At 33.8% G+C, this 22,920-nt stretch overlaps 2 protein-coding genes across 2 annotated transcripts; both read left to right on the top strand.

Annotated features, from left to right (window-relative positions):
• Window positions 1-10,660: 10,660 nt before the first annotated feature.
• On the top strand, window positions 10,661-11,529 carry LOC18611100 (uncharacterized). Its single transcript, XM_007047147.3, has one exon. The coding sequence runs from the start codon at window positions 10,780-10,782 to the stop codon at window positions 11,284-11,286; it is 507 nt and encodes a 168-aa protein (XP_007047209.3). The 5' UTR covers window positions 10,661-10,779; the 3' UTR covers window positions 11,287-11,529.
• Window positions 11,530-16,584: 5,055 nt separating this feature from the next.
• On the top strand, window positions 16,585-22,657 carry LOC148764428 (uncharacterized). The gene is given in 2 exon segments (XM_088809265.1): window positions 16,585-16,946; window positions 22,122-22,657. Coding segments are annotated over 2 exon segments (618 nt in total). The 5' UTR covers window positions 16,585-16,652; the 3' UTR covers window positions 22,446-22,657.
• Window positions 22,658-22,920: the final 263 nt, after the last annotated feature.

Genomic DNA, 22,920 nt, shown 5'->3' with positions numbered 1-22,920 from the left:
AAAGCTGGCCTTGGGTATGGTTTTTCTTCTCTTTCTCCTCTTCCCTTTGTCAGTGTTTCTTATTGCCCACTGGTGCCAGTTATCGACCCTTCTTCAACCCTCTTAACTCATGGGGAGAAAGGAAAAGAGAAAAAGATGAGAGAGAATGCTATTCCCTTCTGGCCTTTTTGTTTGTCACAGGTATGGGCCTATCTGACGGTGAAGATGGTACAAACTAGGCTGTGGGTTTTATTGGCGGCCCGATCCTGTAAAATTAGGGTTTATGGACTAACTTTTTTCATCCAATGGAATGGGCTTATTAGTTTAGGCATGGACCCAATTCTTTTTCTATCTGTTTCTTTCGGATAAATTACAAAAACATCCGTGAGAAAAAATGAGAGAGGAAAGTTTTCGCAAGTCATTAAACTTAAAAAAAAAAATTAAATTATTTTAAAATTTTTAAATAAAATTTTATTTTAAATCAAATAAATTTTATGGTTGACTTTGTTAAAATATTATCTATCATTTTATATTATGTGACATTGACATAAAGTACAAATATATCATCTGATATATTGATATAGCTTAATGACATGATCATATGATATTTTTTATCATTTATATCAATATTACGTGATATAAAATGATAAGTGATATTTTAATTAAATCAACTGTTAATTATAAAAATTTATTTCATTTAAAAAAATAAAAATTTAATTGAAAATAATAAAAAATAAAAATTTATTTAATTTTTTTAATAATTCAAAATTTTTTTTCTAATATTATGCATTTTGATAAGCACGCCCTTCCTAATACGAGTGAGGATTGGAATAAAAAAACCTCCTTTTTAGGGAAAATTTCCACATCTCGGTCATTATAAATTTGGCTTCTTACGTAGTTGACTTCAGTACCATGCACTTTGCATAATGAATACACATACATACATATTGCTTAATGACATAGCTAAATCAGTCAATTAGTCATTAGTGGGAGGACGCTAAGGTTCGCGATGGCTTCAACGGATTAGGAGAGCCGATCCATGCCCAGTACTTTTACAAGAAATCCTTATTAATTAGTCATAGGGAATGAGCTTTCTCTTCCTCCATTTTTGGTATCCCTATACATTACCTTTTCAATTATAAACTCATGAGCTTCTTTCAAGCATTATAATATATTTTACCAACACAAACCTAATTAGACTTTTGGCACTATTTAGAGTGAATTTGCGGTTTGCCTTGGTTCCGAAGAAACAACCTGAGTCAAAGCTACACATCTTTATCCAAGACCAGATTCCATAGAAGAAAAGGATGAAAATCTTGAATATAAAAAACCTCAAAAGCAAGATTCATTAAGAATATTAATTAGGCCAAATTGGTATAAAAATAAGATCATGCATCTTCCTAATCCTATTAGCTAGTGTCATAATTATAATGCATTACTGCATGTCATTGACATCAATTGATCAGAAAGTCCATGTTTATTGTTGTAATTCCAACCAGTCTTTTAGTGATACGAATTTTTCTGTTTTTCGCCGCCTTCTTTTATGCAAGAATCTTTAGCATGTGGTTTCTTCCTAACCTAGCTAGGAATCATTACTTTTGAGCAGTCAATTGTCATCATTCAACTTATTTAAAGTTTGCAATATAAGCACCACCGATAAACAACATTGGATGTGTCCAATATTGTGTGAAAGAGTGAGATCAGATGTGTGTTTCACTTGAACTTGTCGATGAAAAGGAGCTCAAGTTACTTGGACAAGAGTCATCAATATATAATAATACGTCCATGAGTGAAGTGGAGAACAGGGGAATCCCTATTTCTGTTTGGTGCAATTCGGTGTTGGAGAGGTCTGCCGACTTTCATTTGGTAGCTTTGGTTTTATAATTAAACCTGTTTCTGACACCTCCATGGCTATCTCAGGAGCTCTCTTCCTCTATAAATAGCACCCTGGGGAAGGAAGAGGTCCAAAAGCAAGTTGATAACTAGGTGTCTTTCTTCCCCTGTTTTCCAATACTTAAATCAAGCTTTGCTTAGTATTACTTAGCTATCTTCCGTCCCTTTCTCACACTCATACATAGAGGCAGGCATCATTCGAAACTTGGTGAGCGCTTGTTATGGCCCAAAACAAACTACTCTCCATTCTGGTTCTCCTTTTGCTTGTTTTCTTCCAGGATATGCAGTGCACTGTAGGAAGGCATTTGATATTGGACCAAAAACACAAATTCCAGAAGGTCCAAACTCACGGCAGAATCCTAGCGAGGGAAATAGGGACTTTTCCTGATGGCAAAGTTAAGATACAAAAATCAGGAAGCATTAGCTGGAGTAATGACAGGCATTCTACTGCAGGAGGTAAACAAGATTTCCAACTTACCAAACCAGGACCGAGCCCTGGAGTTGGTCATGCTGTTCTAAGTTCAGAACCAAATCCATAGACATGTAAATTAATGCCCCCGACAAGTGCATTGATATAGATATATTTCCTCAATCTCCTAAATTGTAATAATTGGATCAGAAACACCTGTTACTGTTATGGATTACATTCACGTAGGACTTGCATGAGTCCGAGGTCTATAGACAAAGAGATTTGAATTTAGTTGTACAAAAATAATTTTCCCGAGTGCAACTGGTTTGATGCTTGTAACTAGTTATTTTATCCACGTGATCATGTGTGTACTACTCTCTGCAATGTCTACTTCTTTCAATCATCTAATAGATTGTTTCTGATACTTGAAAACTGTTGAGCTTTTAATAGAATGAATCAAGGCATTATTGGAAACTGCAGTATGCAGTGCATGAGAGCAAAGTAGCATTGAAAAGGAAGAACAGGATCTAACTCATTTCATTGCAATAGCATTTTAAAAACTACCAAGTAAAAGAAGCAAATGACACATTAAAACATCGCACCCGAGCAAAAAAAATGACACATTAAAACATCATCTTTCTCCTGCATTACACTAACCAAAAGCAGAAGGCAGATTTCAAGTGTATGCATGCTGCTGAGCAAAAAAAAATAAAACTCTATGCATGCATGCATTGGTTGCATGTTCTGACACTGACATAACAACTTGTAACCTGATAGCACAATACAAAAACAAAATGACAAGAACAATGACATATTGAGGTAGCTATGTTCTTCACTGCAAGTCTCAGCATCAACAAAAACCCAAAAAAAAAAAAGGAAACAGAGAAAGGAACAATAAAATGTCTTTACTACCTTTCCCTATGTATGTACGTACGTGCCTATATCCATGAGTACAGATAGATTAGCCAATCAAGCACTTTTCTTGATTATATGCTAAGGAGAAAGGGAGACGATAAATCCAATTAGAGTGTGCCGAAAGTGGCTTTGTGCAAACGAATGCCAAAGCCAACAAACTCCTTACTCTTCATTTCCATAAACTTAATATTAAATTTATGTTCCATATATAAAAGAAAAAAGACTCTAATTAAATTATCAAGATAATTTAATAAAATACATACTAAAGAAGGAAAAAGTCACCTTAACACATATATCCTAGTTCTTTACATTCAACTTGATGCGAATAAAGAGAGGAGAACTTTTGATTCAAAGTTATACATAAACTATCAATTAGGCCTAAACCAAAAATTAAAAAATTATAAAACATGCGTTAGTACTTGATATAGTAATGTTTACGAGCAGGCGGCATGCATATAGAAAGATAGTTTGTACTTAATTAATTAATGAATGTCCAATCGCATACTTAAGCTGTGAAATAATCAAATGGTCATGATCCTCTTAGGGTCTACCGTCTATTCCATAAGCCTATAAACAACAACGATTGGAAGAGCTTAATTGCTTTATTGTGCTCAGTTCTAGCTAATTGACATTGCAAATTGAGCTATTTCTTCCTTACATTATGGATTTTAAAGCAGTATGCAAATGTGTTGCTGTTCTTGGTCTCATTGCCAGCCATGAAGTTCTGTCAAGTGATGGAAGCAAATAAAAGCAATGAATGCACGATAACATTTGACTCATTAGTTGGTATATGATACTTTACTTAAAAAATAAGATTCGAATCCCCATTCTCTAATCATAAAAAAATTATATAAAAACAATGGTTGACTTCTGTTCAGAGTGCTTTGTCTTTTTCTTTTCATTCCACTTGTCAATGTCCTTTGCCTTATTTTCTCTCTAACAATGGATTTCAAAAATTTATAAATAACACTTATTAAGAATAATTAAAGGGGTTTTTTTCCTAATGAGTTAGGGCTCTCATCAACAAAATTCTAATTAAAATGATATTTTAAATTTTTATTTAATATATTATTTTTGTCAAATTAAAAAAATATATACATATTAATTATATTTTTTCCATAAATATTATTTTAACTCGTATAAATAGACACCCATTAACATGTTCCAGAAAATTAACTACTAATAGAGTTATAGTCAACAAGAACTTTAGTTTCAATTCGTAGGGAAAACAAGAAGCACGTTATTCTGAACAAACCTTCCATCTAAAGACCCGAATAGATATTTTCAATTTGATCAAAATATAAATACTGTCAGTAGGAACAAGGAAGTATTATTTCTCTAAACATGTTCAAGACAAGAAGCAAATATTTATATTTTGATGTTGGGCCACTATGAAGAAGCAACGATTTTAAGCAGGCTTCACGAGCCCAATTTCTTGTGGATTTAAGGTGAGGAGATCAAAAGTATCCAACAATTTTCCTTCCAATTTTCCTAAATCAATTTCCGGGCCAGATTCGCTTGGCCGAAAAATTCAGCGACTAAGAAAAGCTGGCAGGCGAGGGTGTGGTTGTGACAAATACTATTGAAAGGTAAAATGTAAACCCAGATTATCTTCTGCCGACAGTAGGACACACATTGCATAAAGCAAAATCAACTTCCCTTGCAAGTGCGTTTTGGGCTTCTAAAAACCTGGGTTTTCACCTTTTAAAGCTACAAAGATACCTATAGAGAGAGAATGGGGTTAAAAGGCGCAGCTAGGATTTCCAGTTGGAAAGCTGATCATCTTGTCTGAACGAAAATGTACATGGTACACCAACAAAAGAATAAAAGATTCTAGACACTAAATGTTTTTATAAACCTTAATGGTGCCGACTTGGGACTAAGCACACATTACTTCTCCACAGTCTATCACCCAAAAAGAAAAAACTTGCAGTCTAAGTATTTAAATATAACTCTAATAAATCTTAATATTTAATTTTCCCGTCGTAACCTTAATCATCTCACCATTGAATAGATTGTTGGTGGTAGTAATTAGTCCACACCAGAAACTGTAAGGGTGATTCGCACTACATCACTCTTTAATTGTTAAGAAGAAACGAAAAGGAGATTAAATATATAATGAACAGTTGCATGGCCCATGCAAACTGAGAGTGCGAGCATAAGCTATGTTGTGGGCGCATGTGAGAAAGATATGGGAACTTTGTTAACGCCTTTTTATTTAATTTCAGTGCATTGTCACACAAAGAAATCCTATTTGTTAGTAGTAACTGTTTTATTTTTTGACACCCCCATGGCTAGCTCAGGAGCCCTTTTCCTCTATAAATAGCACCCTGCGGAGGAAGAGGTCCATATGCAAATTGCTATCTAGGTGTCTTTCTTCCCTGTTTTCCATACTTAAATCAAGCTTTGCGTAGTATTGCTTGGCTACATTCCCTTCCTTTCTCACACTCATATATACAGGCAGGCATCATCCGAAACTTGAGAGCGATCATTATGGCCCAAAACAAACTACTGTCCATTCTTGTTCTCCTTTTGCTTGTTTTCTTCCAGGAAATGCCGTGCATTGAAGGAAGGCATTTGATATTGGACCAAAAACCCAAATTCCAGAAGGTCCAAAGTCACGGTAGAATCCTAGCGAAGGAAACAGGGACTGTTCTTGATGGCAAAGTTAACTTGGATGGTGTTAACGTTAAAGCAGCTGATGCCAGCACGCAGTCTCCACCTTCTCCACCAAGTGTGGTTGTAGGAGCATCCCAGGCCCCGCCTCCAAAACCCGTGGACGACTTCAGGCCCACAGCTCCTGGACACAGTCCTGGTGTCGGCCATTCCATTCAAAGCTAGGGCAAAAGCTTCTTTACAATGTGCTGCATAGTACTATATTGTCGGAAACGCTTCAGCTGTGGTTTCTCTAATATTTGTCTCTATTTCAATTTCAGTTTGAGGTTCCTTAGGTTTAAGTATGGTTTGGCGTGGGGAAAATAATCATTTGTGTGATGTAGATAAATTAAGCTGGAATCTTGAAAAGAAAGGACTGGGATTATGGAACGAGAGAGACTACCTCTCACTGTTGTGTAGTCCAAGACCAAAATAAAAATTCTATTTTAATTGTTATGTCCCCAATTAGTGTTTGTAATAATATTTATTGGTCAATGCAATGAACCAATGAAATCCATTGGTTTTTAAAGCTCGTCCTTTGCCTACTGTGACTTTATTGGTATCTTTTTGCTCAAATTTTAAAAAATATATATAACTTGTTTCATTAGTATTTACCTTTATAAAAAAAATAACTTGTTTCATTAGTATTTACCTTTATAAAAAAAATAACTTGTTTCATTAGTATTCCATTGCTCCTAACATTGGCTTCTCAGGGCAAATAAGTGGTAATAAAAAAAAATTACACAATCAGTTAAATTGGAGGTATTTTGGAAATATAAATATAATAAGAAAATTTTTACCTATAATCAATTGATTTTAAATTGAATATCCATTTTAAAAAATATAATATATAAGGTACAGAGGAGGTATTTGTATGTAAGCTCTTTATGACACATGATAGATCCGTTATTTTTATATATGAGAGAGTGTATTGAATGGTATTTTGAAATTTTAAATATAATAAAGAGCTTTTTATTTATTGTCAATTGATTTTATTTTTGATGTCTATCTAAAATTTGATAAAATATGTAATTCAAAAGATTGAAGAACAAGTGATATCACCTTTCGTTTATGTTATATCTGATAAATATTTTGTAGTTGATCCAGGTTTGTATTATAAAGGGGAAAATAACACAGATGAAGTACATATATTTTGCCATTTAACTGATGGATCAATGTCAAATTCCATGAATCAGATGCAGCTTAATGACACAAAGACTAGACATCTTGATCTCATCCTTAACTATTAATGCTGCAATTAATATATATGCTTTCAATAAAATAATAATAATAATAATAATAATACCCCGTCAGCTATATGTCTCGAACAAATATTCGACATGCGTGTGATCATTAGTCAACAGAAGATCCATTTCTCGAACATGAATACAGCGCAGTGCTCCTTAGAAAAAAGAAGAAGAAAGAAGAAGAAGAAGTAGAAATGTCGTAATTAATAAAATTACGCAACTTGGGTATAAAATTCTACATGATCATGAGAGTCCTCACTTGTTGATGGCTCAATTTGGATGAATGTGGACATGTTTATGGATGGGCGAATCTGGACATTCTGGTAAAGATCCAAAGGCACTCCCTCAAGACAAGTTTGAACCGTAGTTCAGGTTACAAAAACAGAGTAAACTTCTTATCCTTAATTTATTCCACTTAAAATGTCAAACCCTTCTAACTCTTCTAAGTTCATGCATTTTGGGGTTTCACGTTTAGTGTAAGTCGTGTAATTTAAGAAAAATCTGAACATTTTGATTTGACATCATCGTTGAAAAAGGAAGTCAAAAGAATAGAGGACGGTAACTCTGCAGTTAACAGAGCATACCCTATGTATATCTACTGCAACACTGTGTACAATGAACCTGGACTTAGTTATAGAATTGAAGTGCCTGGAAGAGTTGGGATCAAAAGATATCCATGGGAGATTCCTTTTACTCGAACTCTATTCAAATGCACGTTGTTACAGGTTATATCATAACCTTTTAACCTTTAACGACTGCAGTTTCAATACAGCCTAGCACGTTAGAGAATCAAACTGTCTTTGTTCCCCAGTTGTGATTTTATGAGGGTAAAAAAGTTACTACCAGTCTCAATTTTTCTGTATATAAAAGCACTGCTAAAAGTTGACTGCCAGAGGCTGGGGACTTCCTCAGATGCAGGAACCAACCAGCAAAAAGCCCTTTTTACAAGATTCTTAAATTCATAATCAATTATTCCACTCTAAATGGAGGGTTGAGGGACTGCGAATTGAAGCCTTGCTTCATTTGACCTTGATCGATCCAGACAAAAAAAAAAAGGTTTCTTTAGTGCTAATTGTAAGTGGAGGGGACCTCTCTTTGGTTGGTGCTCTTGACTTTTTGATTAATTATGGGCATGCTGATACTTAACCTAAAAAACAAATTATAAGCATGCTAATAGGTAAGAGTAAGACAAACAATCGATCACACCAAAGACCCAGAGTATCTGTTTCTTACAAAAGCATCAACTATGCATATAGATATTCACTAATGGAGTATGATCACTATATGTAATGATGAGTTTGAACATTCTGTTTTTCTGCAAATTAAACAACAATGGCTTCAAATTTTCGCATTCTTATTGCAGTTTCAAGTTGTAGTGATATTTTAATCTCTGGGATAGGGTGAGGAAGATCCTCAGTTGATTGTTTTGCAGAAAATAAGTTTCATGTCCAAGACTAATTATGTTGCCAAATAGTTATTGAGAGTGGATTATTTGAATAATCAATTCCAGCAAGCCCGGCCACTGTAAAAGTTGAGTGGAGTATTCCATGGCATAATTAAACTATACAAAAAACTGTCTCACTCAAGGGTTGTCTTTAGTACTGTATGATTTTGTTTAAGGTACCTAGCAGAACAGCCTAGCTTTTCAGATAGTGGACGGATCTCGATTGTTGATGTGACCTGCCTTGATTTTTTTTGATGGCATGACATGTCCTTGAATTTGATTAATTTAGAGCTCCCACCCCCCTGGAGAGAGAGAGAGAGAGAGAGAGAGTCAAAGCTATAGTTCAAAATTTCATGAAAGCATTGCAGGGTCAAATTTTTTGCATCTAGAAACCTCAAAAAGCAAGATTCATATCAATATCAACTTATGACACTGATATTTGGTCAAATTCCGGCTGTTGTATGAACCATCCATTATGACACCCGTGAGACTTTTTTCCATTAGTGGAAGCCAATTAGAACCCAGTTTTCTTAATTAAAACATTTAATATCACTATAGTGCTTTCACTACTGTTGCATAAATTATTGTTTAGGCTGGTCTTAGTATAGTTAAGGTTCTCAGTTCTGAAACTATATATTCTGTTGGAGCTAATGTGCAATTTAAAATTTACTGTTAAACCAGATGCTCATTTTTATTCTTCAAACGCAATTTCTGAGTATATAAGAGATGCTAATCAGCACTTTTAGATTGCTGGTGTTGTTACCAGGGGAGTAAACCTACTGCCTTTGGTTTATACTAATTGATACTTTTGAGTTTTGACTATATTCTTGACTTGAGGAATATTGGTTGGAAAGTGAAAGTTTAGGTATTAAAGAATGGTAAAGTTGGAGAGAGATATATTTTTTGAAAGGTAAAGTTGGAGAGATAATGCTCTCCTCTCATTCTAATTAATTGATTTTTCCGAAGTTGCTGAAGTCTTATGATTTCATTTTGCAAATACTAACACCAACAAAGCAAAATATTGAGAAATTCGATTTGAACACCTATTGGCACAAGTAGGAGAGGATCTTTGGTTCAATTAGTCATATGATGAGACCTTGCTCTTTCTAATAAAAATCAAAATATTGAAGCTGTCATTCATATTTTGATGCCCAATCAATAAGCTTATAAATGCACCCCAGAATTAATTGGAAAATCTCTGCTGGGGATTCAAGAAATTAACTTCATATTCAAAGAGATGTCTTCTTATTATTTATGGTTTCCACCACCAGGGAACCTTTAACATTCAGCAGTCAAGCAATCATTCCACCCATTAAATTGAAAGTCTGTAATAACTACCATAAACTATGGAGATTCAACAAAAGAGCTAGGACAGATGTGTTTCACTTGAATTTGTCGACCCAAAGAGTTCTAAGCTTGCACAACAGCCATCAGTATATAATAGTATTTATGCATTTTGCAAAGTGGCAAGTACAGGGGGGGAATCCCTACCTTTTCGCGGTGCATTTCTGTGGTAGGGAAGGCCATGTCCTAAATATTGCTATTCCTAGGGAATAGGGTTTACAGACCAACACGGTTAGCTTCTAATGTACGTCTGTCAGTAGAAATTTTGATTAAATAGATTGCCGTCCTCACACAATTCAAACGATAAAATAACATTTCAGCACTATGAAAGGTCAATGATGGAGCTTCAACCTTCATCAGATAGCATTGTTCTCGAAAAAATAAAAGGAAAGAAGTGTTGAGGAAGTCATACTTCACTCTTACGAAATTTTTATATAATAAGAGCAGAACAAGTGGGGCACAGAGAAGAACACCACAGTTATGCAAAAATATGGAAGATATAGTCTTCAAGGAGAGGCAAATAATGCATTTGGTGGGACATAGAAGAATAGTAGTAAGAGATATGCAATGGAGGATGATCTTCAAGAGAGGCAACACATTTCCACATTATTGTATAAAAAAATTTTCTTGAGAAAAAGAGGATCTTCTAAAGTTAATTTCTAGAATTCAAACCGTCCATTATTGCAATGGTTGCCACACCACCCACTTCGGTGATGAATAATTAGCGGTTAGGATCCTTAAAGGGCCCTAATTCCTCACATTATAAATTCCAGGAAGATCAGAGCTCACTTCATCGTGCTTAGTTCTACCATCTGCCCTCTCATCTCTTGATCCTATCTCTGGCAGTTTGATCAAATTTCCTTGAGCTAGACATTCAAGTTTATTTGCTACTTATGGAATTCCGAGCCATGCATAGATGTGCTGTTTTTCTTCTTGCACTAATTGCCTGCCATTTAGTTCTCTCGGTCGAGGGAAGACAGCTAAAATTAGTGAACAAAAAGGAGTTAAAGCAAAGCAGCCAGACTGACAACTCTGCGATGCACAATGAAGATCATCAACCAGCAGCCCCAAGTTACATTCCTAATGTTTCCCACCATTCAGTATCAGGAAAGAAAGAAGTATTACCACCCGCTATACCAACTAAGAGCTCAGATTTTGGTGATTCACTTGCTGGGTACAAGGATGATTTCCGACCCACCACACCAGGGAACAGCCCTGGAGTTGGACATCAGTTCGTAGAAGATGATGAAGACGTTGAGCAAAAATCAGGAAGCTTTAGCCCGAGTAATGACAGTCATTCTAGTGCAGGAGGTAAAGAAGATTTCCGACCTACCAACCCAGGACACAGCCCTGGAGTTGGTCATGCTTTTCTAATCAAAAATTCAGAAACAAGTCCATAGACATGTAAATTAATGTTCCTCCACAGGTACATCGATTTAGGTATATTTCCTCAATCTCCTAAATTGTAATAACTGGATCAGAAAGAACCTGTTAGTTTGTTACTGTTATGTATTACATTCACGTAGACTTGCATGAGTCCTTGGTCTAAAGACAAGAGATTCGAATTCAGCTGTAAAAAAATAATTGCCCCGAAAGCAACCTGTTTGATGCTTGTAACTATCTAGTGATCTTATCCCTGTGTATGTCACCAGGTGATCATGTGTATACTACTCTTTGCATTGTCTTCTTCTTTCAATCATCTTAATAAATTGTTTTTGATAAAAAAAAAAAAAAAAGAAAGTAAGATCGACCACCACCACCCATGTGGAGCGGCCGCCATTTTTAATCTTAATTACTTTCAGAGCTTGCATCTTGTTTAATCAACTAAACTCCTTTCCCTCTTTTTCTTTTCCTCTTGTGGTCCTGCATATGATCAGCATTAATTAATTTAACTAAACTATTAAAAGAAACAATAAAGCGGCTTTAATATCTTTTTGCATGTACTTAATTTCAAAATAATTTTTTACATATATAAATTGTTTCTGATATTAAAAAAAAAAGAAAGTAAGATCGACCACCACCACCCATGTGGAGCAGCCGCCATTTTTAATCTTAATTACTTTCAGAGCTTGCATCTTGTTTAATCAACTAAACTCCTTTCCCTCTTTTTCTTTTCCTCTTGTGGTCCTGCATATGATCAGCATTAATTAATTTAACTAAACTATTAAAAGAAAAAATAAAGCGGCTTTAATATCTTTTTGCATGTACTTAATTTCAAAACAATTTTTTACATATATATATATATATATATATATATATATATATATATATGTATGCATGTATATATATATATATATACATGAGTGCACGGGTGTATAAGGACCATCAAATAAAGTATATAAAGTTTTTCCATTTGGGGCAAGAACCACCCTAAAGATACATAGATTAATGATATCCAAGAAAGTATGAAATCTAATATATTTGGAAATTCAATAGTACTATAAGAAATGGAGCTGAAAAGGGTCCCAGGAAGAAGAGCCAATCAAGCACTTTTTCTTGGTAATATACTAAGGAGAAAGGGAGATGAAAAATCGATCAAAGAGTGTACCTAAAGTGATCACTTAGGGGAAAAGAATGCCAAAAGTTAACTAACTCCTTACTCTTTATTTCCATAAACTTAATATTAAATTTATGTTCAATATATAAAAGAAAAAAGGCTCCAATTAATTTATTAAGATAATTTAGTAAAATACATACTAAATAGGTAAAAGTCACCTTAAGATATAGAGAATATTGTGAGAAATGGTCAACTTTATAAAGCCATTTCAAAAATGATCTCCAATATTTTATAAAAAAAATAACCTCAAATATAAAATTAACAGTTTTTATCTAAATTTTGTTATGACTTGACAAAAATACCTTTGAAGCCATTTTAGATAAATAAATCATTTATCATAATTTTTTCTTTCGATTTCTCTCTCTTACATTCATCTATTGTGCTTTCGACTTCTCTCTCGCCATCCAACTTTCTTTAATTTTATCGATTTTTCTCTTCTATATCAGTTTACTGTGTTCACAATTTTTCTCTCCCGTCATCCAACTCTCTTTAATTTTACCACCATCGCTATCTCTCTATCTATTTCTTGTCATATCGTCGTTGATCTACAAACCAAAGAGTAGAGACAATGTATGTTCTTGGGTTTATTGTTTTACCTTCACATAACCCCAAAGTTGATGGATTGAAATTAAAAATGAAATCTGTAAATTAGAACACTGTCCAAAATTGTTACACGTCATGTCTACATGTAATAATTTTAATACACTTAACATGTAACAAATCTATTAAATATGACATGGTTTAAACATAACATGTAACTTAATCTCTATCTGTGTAATTCACTCGAATATAAACTTTTGGAGTTAAACACTTTAAACATGGTGTATAATAATTATTTTTTTTAACATGACATGTAACTTAGTCTCTATATTTGTATTTCATTAGAAAATAAACTCTTAGAGTTAAACACCTTATACATGGCCTGTAACAACTTTTTTTTTAACATGAAATGTAACTTGATTTCTATCTTTGTATTTTATTAAAATATAAACTCTTAAAATTAAACATCTTAAGTATGGCGTGTAATAATTTTTTTTTCAACATTGTGTGTAATAATATTTTTTTGAACATAACCTGTAACAACATTATTTTTTAAACATAGGGTGTAACTTGATCTCTATCTTTATATTTCACTAAGATATAAACTCTTAGAATTTAATCCCTTAAATATGACGTGTAATATATTTTTTTCAACATGACATGTAACAATACTTTTTTTAACACATGCGCTTGAATATGATGAGGTTTTATTAAAGCTAATTTTATCTAAAAATCTTTTCTCTTAACTAAAAATAATTAAAATTAAAAAAAAAGTTATTTTCAAAAATGATTAAAATAAAACCGTCCCTAAGATATATATTTTAGTTTATTACTTTCAACCCAAGGAGAATAAAGAGAACAAAGCTTTTAGATTAAAAGTTATTTATTGACTATAAAGAGGCCTTAACCAAAAATTAATAAATTATAAAGCATGCGTTACTGCTTGGAGGTCAAATCTCATTCTTCCAATTTCTGTATAAGACTTCTTTACCAGAACTCTAATTATATATTAGTAGTACTTTTATATTTCTTTGTTAACTCACAAATTCATTAATTAGGACACAAAATTAGTTGGTTCAACTAAATGAACTGCATTAATTTGGAGAGTACAGGCATCAATGTTGGTGTTCTGAGTTGGGTTCCGCTGGTTTGCACCAAGGTAACTCCATTTTCTGTCTGGTTGGATTTTTTTTTTCTTTTGAAAATTTGGAGTTTCATTAAAGCAGGGGAGAAGAAGAGTTCCCCTCAAAGTCATCATACAGAATCTGACAAAAAGCATGAGTTTCTGAGGCTTAAGCCCACACTTAGAATCTGGGTATAAATCCTCAAAATCCCAGCAATTTCCAATCGAGCACATACAGACATACACCTTCCCCTGTACATGAATTCCCCAGTCTGATTGGATTTTCGATCCTCTGTTTTGTTCGTAATAACTGCTTATGTAATTTCTCCCTTTTGTAATGAATGAAATTTCAAGATGGCTATCCAAAAAACTCCCCAAGCCTTGAAAACACGGCAAGTTTTTCCTTTCAACCTTTTTCACAAGGCTATATTCACTTGCTACAAGTTTCCTAATTAAAATGAATTCAAATATAATGTACATAATATACATCTTGTTGAAGCAATATATATGTTAAGGGAGTACTCTAGCGAGCTGAACTAATTACAAGTTTTTAAAGGGAATTCTCCGTCTGAACTATCTAAACTCAAATTGACTAAGCAAAACCAAAAAGGTGACTTGAATTAAACACGTAATTGGACTTTTATAATCCTTAAAATTTTCTTACAATTAAGAAAGGGTTATCAAAATATGTTTTTTTTTTTTTCTCGTTAACAAGCTGTCCAGTCCAACCCTAAATAGCCTACCTGTCCTGTTAATTTGCACGAAGAAAGCGACGTAAACCAACAAGCGACCGCCGACGAGGTTCATCATCGCGCATGCGTAAACAGCTACTGGCTGCGCAAAAGTAGGTTTATTTTAGCACTTGGAAGCAGCCGCAAATCTTTTAAAGGGCAGATTCCCATAGAATCTTGTACCCTAACCATTTGTTTACAAAGATTCCTCGGTACTTGAGCAAAGAAATAAGCAGTGATAAAATTATGTTATGGTCCTTCAGTTCCCTTTAGGAGTAGGACATCGGACAAGTTGTCAGAAGACCAAGGGAATCTGCAGGCCCAGGCCAAGGCCAGTAAGGAGATAGCTCGCCGGAGTTGGATTAACGGTCAAAAGCTTCTGCATGTGCGACCCTTTTAGGCTTTTAGCAGTCTCTCACACCTGTGGTTGAGGTTCATGGTCTAAAGCTTAGTCCGTAGATTTTCTTTTATTAGTTGAGGGGAAAACCAAGGCTTATAGATTTTTGGGTCGCAAAAGAATCTAGCAGCTAGCTAATGCTCGATGTTCGTCAGTTTTAAAATTATAGTATGCCCCGACAACTAAAATACAAATAGTTGTGGCTTCCAATTCTTCTTCATTGTGACAGAGTCCTCCAGAGGAAAGGGATCGAGTTGCAGTCGGTAGTCACGTTTGCTCCAACAAAAGTTGTAAAAAAACATTAAACAACTTGTGATCACTTGTTTTGTGATTTTACTAATGCCAACTTGATCAATTCTCCATAAGAAAAAGGAACGAAAGAAAGAGCTAGTGAGTGAAATGATTAAATAAAATGGCTAACTCTTGAACTCCATCTACAAATTATGCTTCGGATCTATAAAATTCATAATTGATAAGTTTTTTTAACTAAAACAAATTCATTATATTAATTAAATGACCGTAAAAAGCTTCACAGTCTAATTCCTTGACCTGGTACAAAAAATTGTTCACTTAAAAAGCACCTAATGCAACACTTGTTAGAGATAATTCACATAATATATTTTGAAAGATAACAATAAATAAGTTATTTTAACTTTCCAAGTAAGATTCAAATGTATAGTTTTTTCATTAATTTTGTCAAAATTTATATTTTAGATGGTATCTACGAAAAATTACTGATTTTGAATTTCCAGAATTTTTACTGTGAAAACCAATTAAATTATTAAAATTGTCACATATTTTGTCTATCTCTGCGAAAGACGCTTGAAAAGGGCTGCTCACAAACAAACTGTTGGTTAAACCATTCTTACAAATCAGAAGTTGATACAGCATCTGGACCACATGAAGAAGTCCAGATAGGAGCAAATGATGCCATCAAAGCTGAAGCAGAACAAAAGAAACCAGAGATATAGCAAAGACATCAGAGTTAATTAACACCAAAGTAATGCAAGGACATAATCGATCAGAAACACGAACTAGACAAGAGCAGTTACAGACAGAGGCACCTCAGGCCAAACCGTTTTTATTTTATTTTTCATTTACTATACATATATGTGTATATATATATGTGTTCAGCTAGCTTAGACTATGGAATCTTCCTTGATGCTTGGGACAATTCACCTCTAAACAATGCCTTGCATTTGGGGCCTCTCAAGGCACATGCTGCACACTTCTATCCCTCTCTCTGGCTTCCTACACTCTTTTGTTTTTTTTTCCCCCTTTTCCCTAGCCTTTTGTACTCTATAAATACCTTACATATTGGGGTGGATCCAACCACAGCTTCCTCCATTGCTGGTTTTAGTTTAGTTCGCAAGACTAGCACTCTAAAAATATTTTGTAACTTCATCAGTACTCTTGCTATGGCCAATGTCAGGTGTAATTGTTTGTTTTTTCTACTAATACTTATTTTGTCCCGAGAACTTCTGTTTACCGAGGGTAGGAGTTTGGAACTGAAGAAAAATATAGAGAGTGCCAAATTATTGAGTCCTGACGGGAAGAGCATTCATGCAAGACCCGCCGGGAAGAACGTAGCCAACCCCAGCCCCTTGCATCATGTTTTCAGCTCCTTAGAAGAAAATGTAGACGCTTTTCGACCCACAACACCAGGACATAGCCCTGGCGTCGGCCATTAATGAATCACTAAGACTACGTTTGTAACTGTTGTGGCCTCGTAGTTGATATTATAGGCAGTTTGTTTTTTTTTTTTTTCATTTCTCGTGTGTTATTGCTTGAGCTTGTATCTCTACTTTCAATAAAAAGTTTGCGATTAATTTCGGTCTTTGTGAAGAAAGTTAGCATTCTGAACTTGTATAATTAAGCGGCAGCATTGTCATATATAGCTTATTTTAAGTACATTGCTCTAAGTATATAATCCCCAAAACGTAAAAAATTAATTATATGTTGCTTATATATGCATGCAGTATTTATAAAGAAACGACGGTAAGGAATGAAGTCTATATACTTCTGCGGAGTGAATGAAATGATATGATGCAATAGTCAACCCAGCTGAAGATGAAAACTTTGACATAAATGATATCAACTAAGTTCAGGAATCTTTGTATTACATAATACAAAGCAAAGCACCAATCTCCAATCATCTCAACTAAGTTCAGGAAATTACAAATTGGTAAAATTAAAGAAAAAAAAAGTTTAAGTATACTGTATTTAGGGTTAACTACCAGGGCCAGATTATAGTGAAATAAGATATTTCCTGTATTATGCAAGTCATTTTCATTAATACTTAAACTAGGAAAATTGCTCACTCCCACAATCAAGCTTAGGCATTAGAAATCATGTGAGTTTTTATTGGCATTGCCTTTACTTAAATAAGCAACATTTTTTTTTTGTTAATACCGTAAAGGATATTTTCAAGTTTTATCTAAACCTAATCTCCATTCCAAACAATTTTAAGGTGCATCAAGACATCGGTTAGGTACATTCAAGATTTATTCTCCAAATGCTTCTCACAAAGATCGAACTTGACTTTAGTTTACAGGGAAAGGAGACTCCCTTTCTTAGCAATTGGATTAACCGTTGAGGGTAATAGGCAACATATTATGCCATTAGTGTAACAGAAAATAAAAATAAAAGCCACCGATACAGTAGAGAAAATATGTAAAAGATTTGACTAATTTCTGAAAACAAGGTCGTTTAGTCAATGTAGAGAAAAATTAAGTGAAGTCGTAAAGAGAGAATTACACGATCAAATTAATACATCTAATCAACATTTTGCATGGCCCATGCAACCTCTTTGTTTTCCTTTGTAACCGTGAATGAGACTGACACGGTGAAAGTTATTTATCCTTGAAAATTCATCATAATGAATGTTATAGGGTAGGCCAAATGAATTTAAGCTTATCCAAAAGACAGGTTTTAGAATTTCTACATTTTTCTAACCATTTACATATTGATCTTTTCGACATTCGTTTTGATCTCCATTCGTTTTCTTTTGTTAGCTTAATTAAACGAGACTGACACAAGCCCAGTCGGTGGAATTAATTACAAAAATCATTGTTGATGAAACCTGAAGTTTATCTCAATCAAGAAACATGGAAAATTGTGGTCATTATGTTAATAGTTTGAACTTCATCAAGGCTTACATTGAACTAACATCAGTTTTTGGGTTTAAAAATATTCTTGAGTAGTCAGTTTTTGCCCAAAACCCCATCACGTTTTGTCTCACAGAAAATATTAAACTGAAAATGAAAGGAAATTAAAAACTTGTCACGTGTGAAAAGTACTGCAAGTACCAACGTCTTTTCCCTTAACTAAAACAGGAGGAAAAGATTAAGAAAATGAAACGACCCTTGAATTCATTGTACAGCTGAGAAAACGAAAGGAAAAGTAATTGTGGTGCAGTTGGATGAACCGTGCATGATTTCCCTGACAACTTTGCATGCTAAGCTGTGAAAGTCTTCTCTTTGTCTGGGGTTTTAACTTGGGAAAAAATCCATGTAAAGGGAGTGACAAACTGCTGGCCAAAGTCCGTTTTATATTTACTCCCTTGTACTCAGTTCACATGCAGCTTAAATCGCTCATGGAATCTTCTATGATGCTTGGGAATTAAGGGCCTCGCATGCCGTCAAATCTCTCCTTCTTTATTTTTAGCCTCCCGACAAACTGCTACTATATGTCTGTCTGTTTTTTTTTTTTTTTTTTTTTTTAGTGGTGCAACTACTATGCCTTTATGATAACAAAAAGAAAGATAAAGCAAGAGTCAACAGAAAACAACAATGGCTATTAAAGCTCCTTTCCATTTTAATCAAGATGAAGGGTATATTTGAAAAACAAGCAAACGTGAAGGCATAATTGCATTGCATGGCAAAGAAGCTTTTAAGTTAATTTGAACCCCATCAAAATATATGGAATGGGTCGCACTCTTCCTTTGCAAAGTACTTTAGGACAGTGTTGAGTTAAACAATTAAAAATACCGAAAGAAGCACAGGAGCTCAATGAAGGATTTGCCTTTCGGGTCGAAAGATATTAATGTGTTACTAACTTGCAACTTTTTCTTCAACAACGAAGAAAGCAAAATGAAAGAAAGCTTTTTTTCTTTCAGAAAGCACTCGTAGGAAAATAAGAAAAATGCTAAAGATTTTAAGGAATCTTCGACCAACCCCAAATGATTCCATAAAATAATCAGTAACTACACTATTTCTTTTTGGCTGTAAAAAAGATGTTATATTGTATACAAAGTGGCAACTGGCAGATACCCTCCAAAAGCTAAGGAAAGGCCGTCCTTAAGAGTTTTTTAATTAGTTCGAATACCTTTTTTTCCTTTAACTGCGAGGGAAATTTTGTGCTTTTAGTGGCTAATGATCACGTTGGGGCCGAGCCATTACCATTTTTCAAAGTTTGGACCTACTGCAAAAGAGTTAGCCCCGCAGCCTTAAACAATATAAAGGTCCAAACTGCAACCGGCCAAATAAACAGTGTTGTTTAGTGGAATTGCTAGTGGGCAGGCGCATGAGGAATAAGATTTTAAGTACAAATCTCTCCCATTTTTTTAAAACCCTGGTATGCAACCTTTGAGCCCTTTGGAGGGTAGGACGGATTGTCGAGGATTTGAAAATCGATGTACGTGGTTGACAACCAAAGTCCATAGAGAGCTAGCTGTGTGAAATGGCCTAGCTAGGTTTTAGCCTTTCAGGTCTATAATAACTCTACATGGTCAGATATATGAGATATGCGAGATATAGTATACTTCTTCACGCACACATATGCATAAGCATGTCATCATTGCGTAAGTGTGAGTGTTTATAGAAAGAATAGTTGCGTTGGAGGAGAAATCTCAAAGCATCCCATAATGATATAGGGTTCGGTTATTCAGAAAAGATATATTTTATAATTAATTTGTTATTTAATACCTTTGTACCACTTGGGACTGTTAAAATAACATTACTCCTACTTGAATAGTATATTTAATAATTTATTTTAAATGTTGACACTTCAATTAACGAAAGGTTTATTCTCTCAAGATGCGGAAGTATTTTGAGAAATTCTGAAAGTATTATCATTACTTTGTTTTGTGATCTGCTTGGTGGGTTTGATTCAAATTATGCTGAGTTATATGCTATTGAAATGGTTTTGAAAATCTCTTCCAACTCCTTTTGACTTTGAAAGAAATCATTAAGTCAGATTCAACGGTTGCTGTTCTTTGGATACTTAATTCTTGCAAAAAGTTTTGGATGTTATGAAAATTATTTTAATTAATATGTTACGTGATATTATTGGTTATGTTCTTTTTTGAAATATTTTCAGAAAAACTAACCATTGTATTGATACTCTTGCAAAAATGGGTGTGGATAGAAAGGATTGGCTTGGTGTTGATTTGGGTTAAAATGCTACTTGTACTAATTTTCTGTTATGGAAAATTTAGGTCACAATTTTATTTTAAAATAGTGGTTATGTTTTAAATTCATGATTTTAGTGTTTTGTGTTGATATCAAAACAAGCTCTGGGTAACTAGTGATGTACTACTAAAAATAATGAACCTTTGTTAAAATAAGGAAAAATGTCATGGTTCCAGCATGGAGTCATTATCCTATATCAGGGAAGATGTGATGGTCTCAATGGGAGCCATGAATCCTGCATCAAGGGAAGATGTTATGGTCTCAAAAGGGAGTTATTAATATACATTAGCTATGTAGTAGAGTGAGATTGGACATTTAAGAGTTTATACTAACAAACAATACTTTTTAGGTTAATGTGAACCATGACAATAATGAATGTTGGTCTTTTGTATCTATGTTGTTTTTCAATTTGGTTTGAACTTTTGTTATTGTAATTGTTATAACAGGATTAGTTTTAACGAATTTGATTTTTGTATATACCATATTTGAATATAAGCATAATGCTTTAAAAGTCTCTAAATTATTTTAAAAAATAAAAAAATATATTTATTTTTCTATTACATTTAATCAAGTTCCCATATTTGTATTATGGATCAAATAAGCACATATAATTAACAGTTTACTAATTAACATTTTATACTTATGTGGTACTGATGTGAATAGTAAAAAATATCATATGATTATATTATCATATCACATCATCATCCGTTATTACATGTCAACATGCCACGTCAACATTGCATGGTATAAAAAAATAACAAGTGGCATTTTGTCCACCATTAATTATAAAAATTTATTTGACCCAAATTATAAATATAAGAATTCGATTCAACATAAATAAAAAATAAAAAGTTATTTAAATTTTTTCAAATAGTTTAAGTACCTTTTTGAGTATTATGTCTTAATATAATATTTCGTTTACCAAAAAATAATAATTTATTTTTATAAAAAAAAACTGTATAATTAAAATATATTCTCTCTTGTGGATCAAAACAGTAATTAATGTCTTTGTAGGGTTATTCACTGACTCAAGGGGACTTTTTTTCTTCTAGTTGTATTTAATAAGGTTTTGTTCGATTCATATATACAAGAAAAAGTATAGCATTAGTTAATTTCGTGAGTGGTACTTTATAAATACTATTAATTATCTCTTCTTGCAGTACTTGCATATTGCTTTCTTTTTTATTTTCCAAAGAACAGAAAGCATATGGAGGGAAGGAAAACATAGAGAACATGGCGTAGCAAAAATGTGTTCACTTTTCTGTTCATGAGAGGTTGGGCTTAAACATTAATATAAGCCGTCCAATGTACTTTCTCTTTTGTTATTTCCATTTTAGTGGCATCCTCCAACTGGTAAGGAGGGCCTCACATGCCGATGTCTCTAATTAAAATCCTCAATACCACAACTTGCCAAGCAAGGCTTTAAATACCACAGTCCTTTACTAAACCCTTAATCACTCAAAACATATCTCTTAGTGTTGCGTTGTGCCTCTGTATCCTCCATTCCTTTCCATAATGGTGAGTTACAGGCTCAAAAATGTTTGTGTTCTCCTCCTTGTTCTGATACTATGTCAGGAAATATTTGTGTATAATGTTGAAGGAAGGCATTTGAGGAGCAAGTCGTGCAAGAAATGCTCAAGGCAACGAGCTGATCAGAACACTTTGAAGATGACAAAGAATAGAAATCATAGCAGCACTGGTTCAGGCCAAGAGCAAACCAGCAAGGCGGAAAATATTGATGACTTTCGACCCACATCACCAGGTCACAGTCCGGGAGTTGGGCATTCCATCAAAAATTAATTGAACTTTTTTGCCCCTTTCCTATTCTGTTCCCCTACCCTCACTCGCCCAAATACGTCTGGAATATATCTCTGCTCACTCAATGATGAGTGTGGTTGGATATATATAAACTGAAAATGAGGAGTGAAAAGAATTTGAAATCAGTCAATGTGTGTAAATGAAATTAAGTGAAGCAAAATTCAGAAAATCTATTCATCAACAGCTTTCTTGTATTGTAGCTTTTTCGTATAATTAATCAATTAGTATTTCAATATCTTATCCCATATTAAAAAAGAAAGCCCTTATGGGTTTCACCACAAAAGGAATGAGAAAGAAAAGAAATATCATTTACAGTAAAATTAAGAGACTGTATTTTTTATTATTATTTTCAACTGTGGGGATGGATAAAATCGGGATAAGAATAACCTTTCTTTAGAAAGCAAAAAAGAAAATGGCAAATACCCACTCTCCTAAAGTTGGTTAGACAGCCCTTCCC

This window comes from Theobroma cacao, chromosome 1 (assembly GCF_053813885.1).
Source record: "Theobroma cacao isolate CCN51 chromosome 1, ASM5381388v1, whole genome shotgun sequence".
NCBI classification, from domain to species: Eukaryota; Viridiplantae; Streptophyta; class Magnoliopsida; order Malvales; family Malvaceae; genus Theobroma; species Theobroma cacao.
This window is presented reverse-complemented; position numbering and strand designations above follow the sequence as displayed.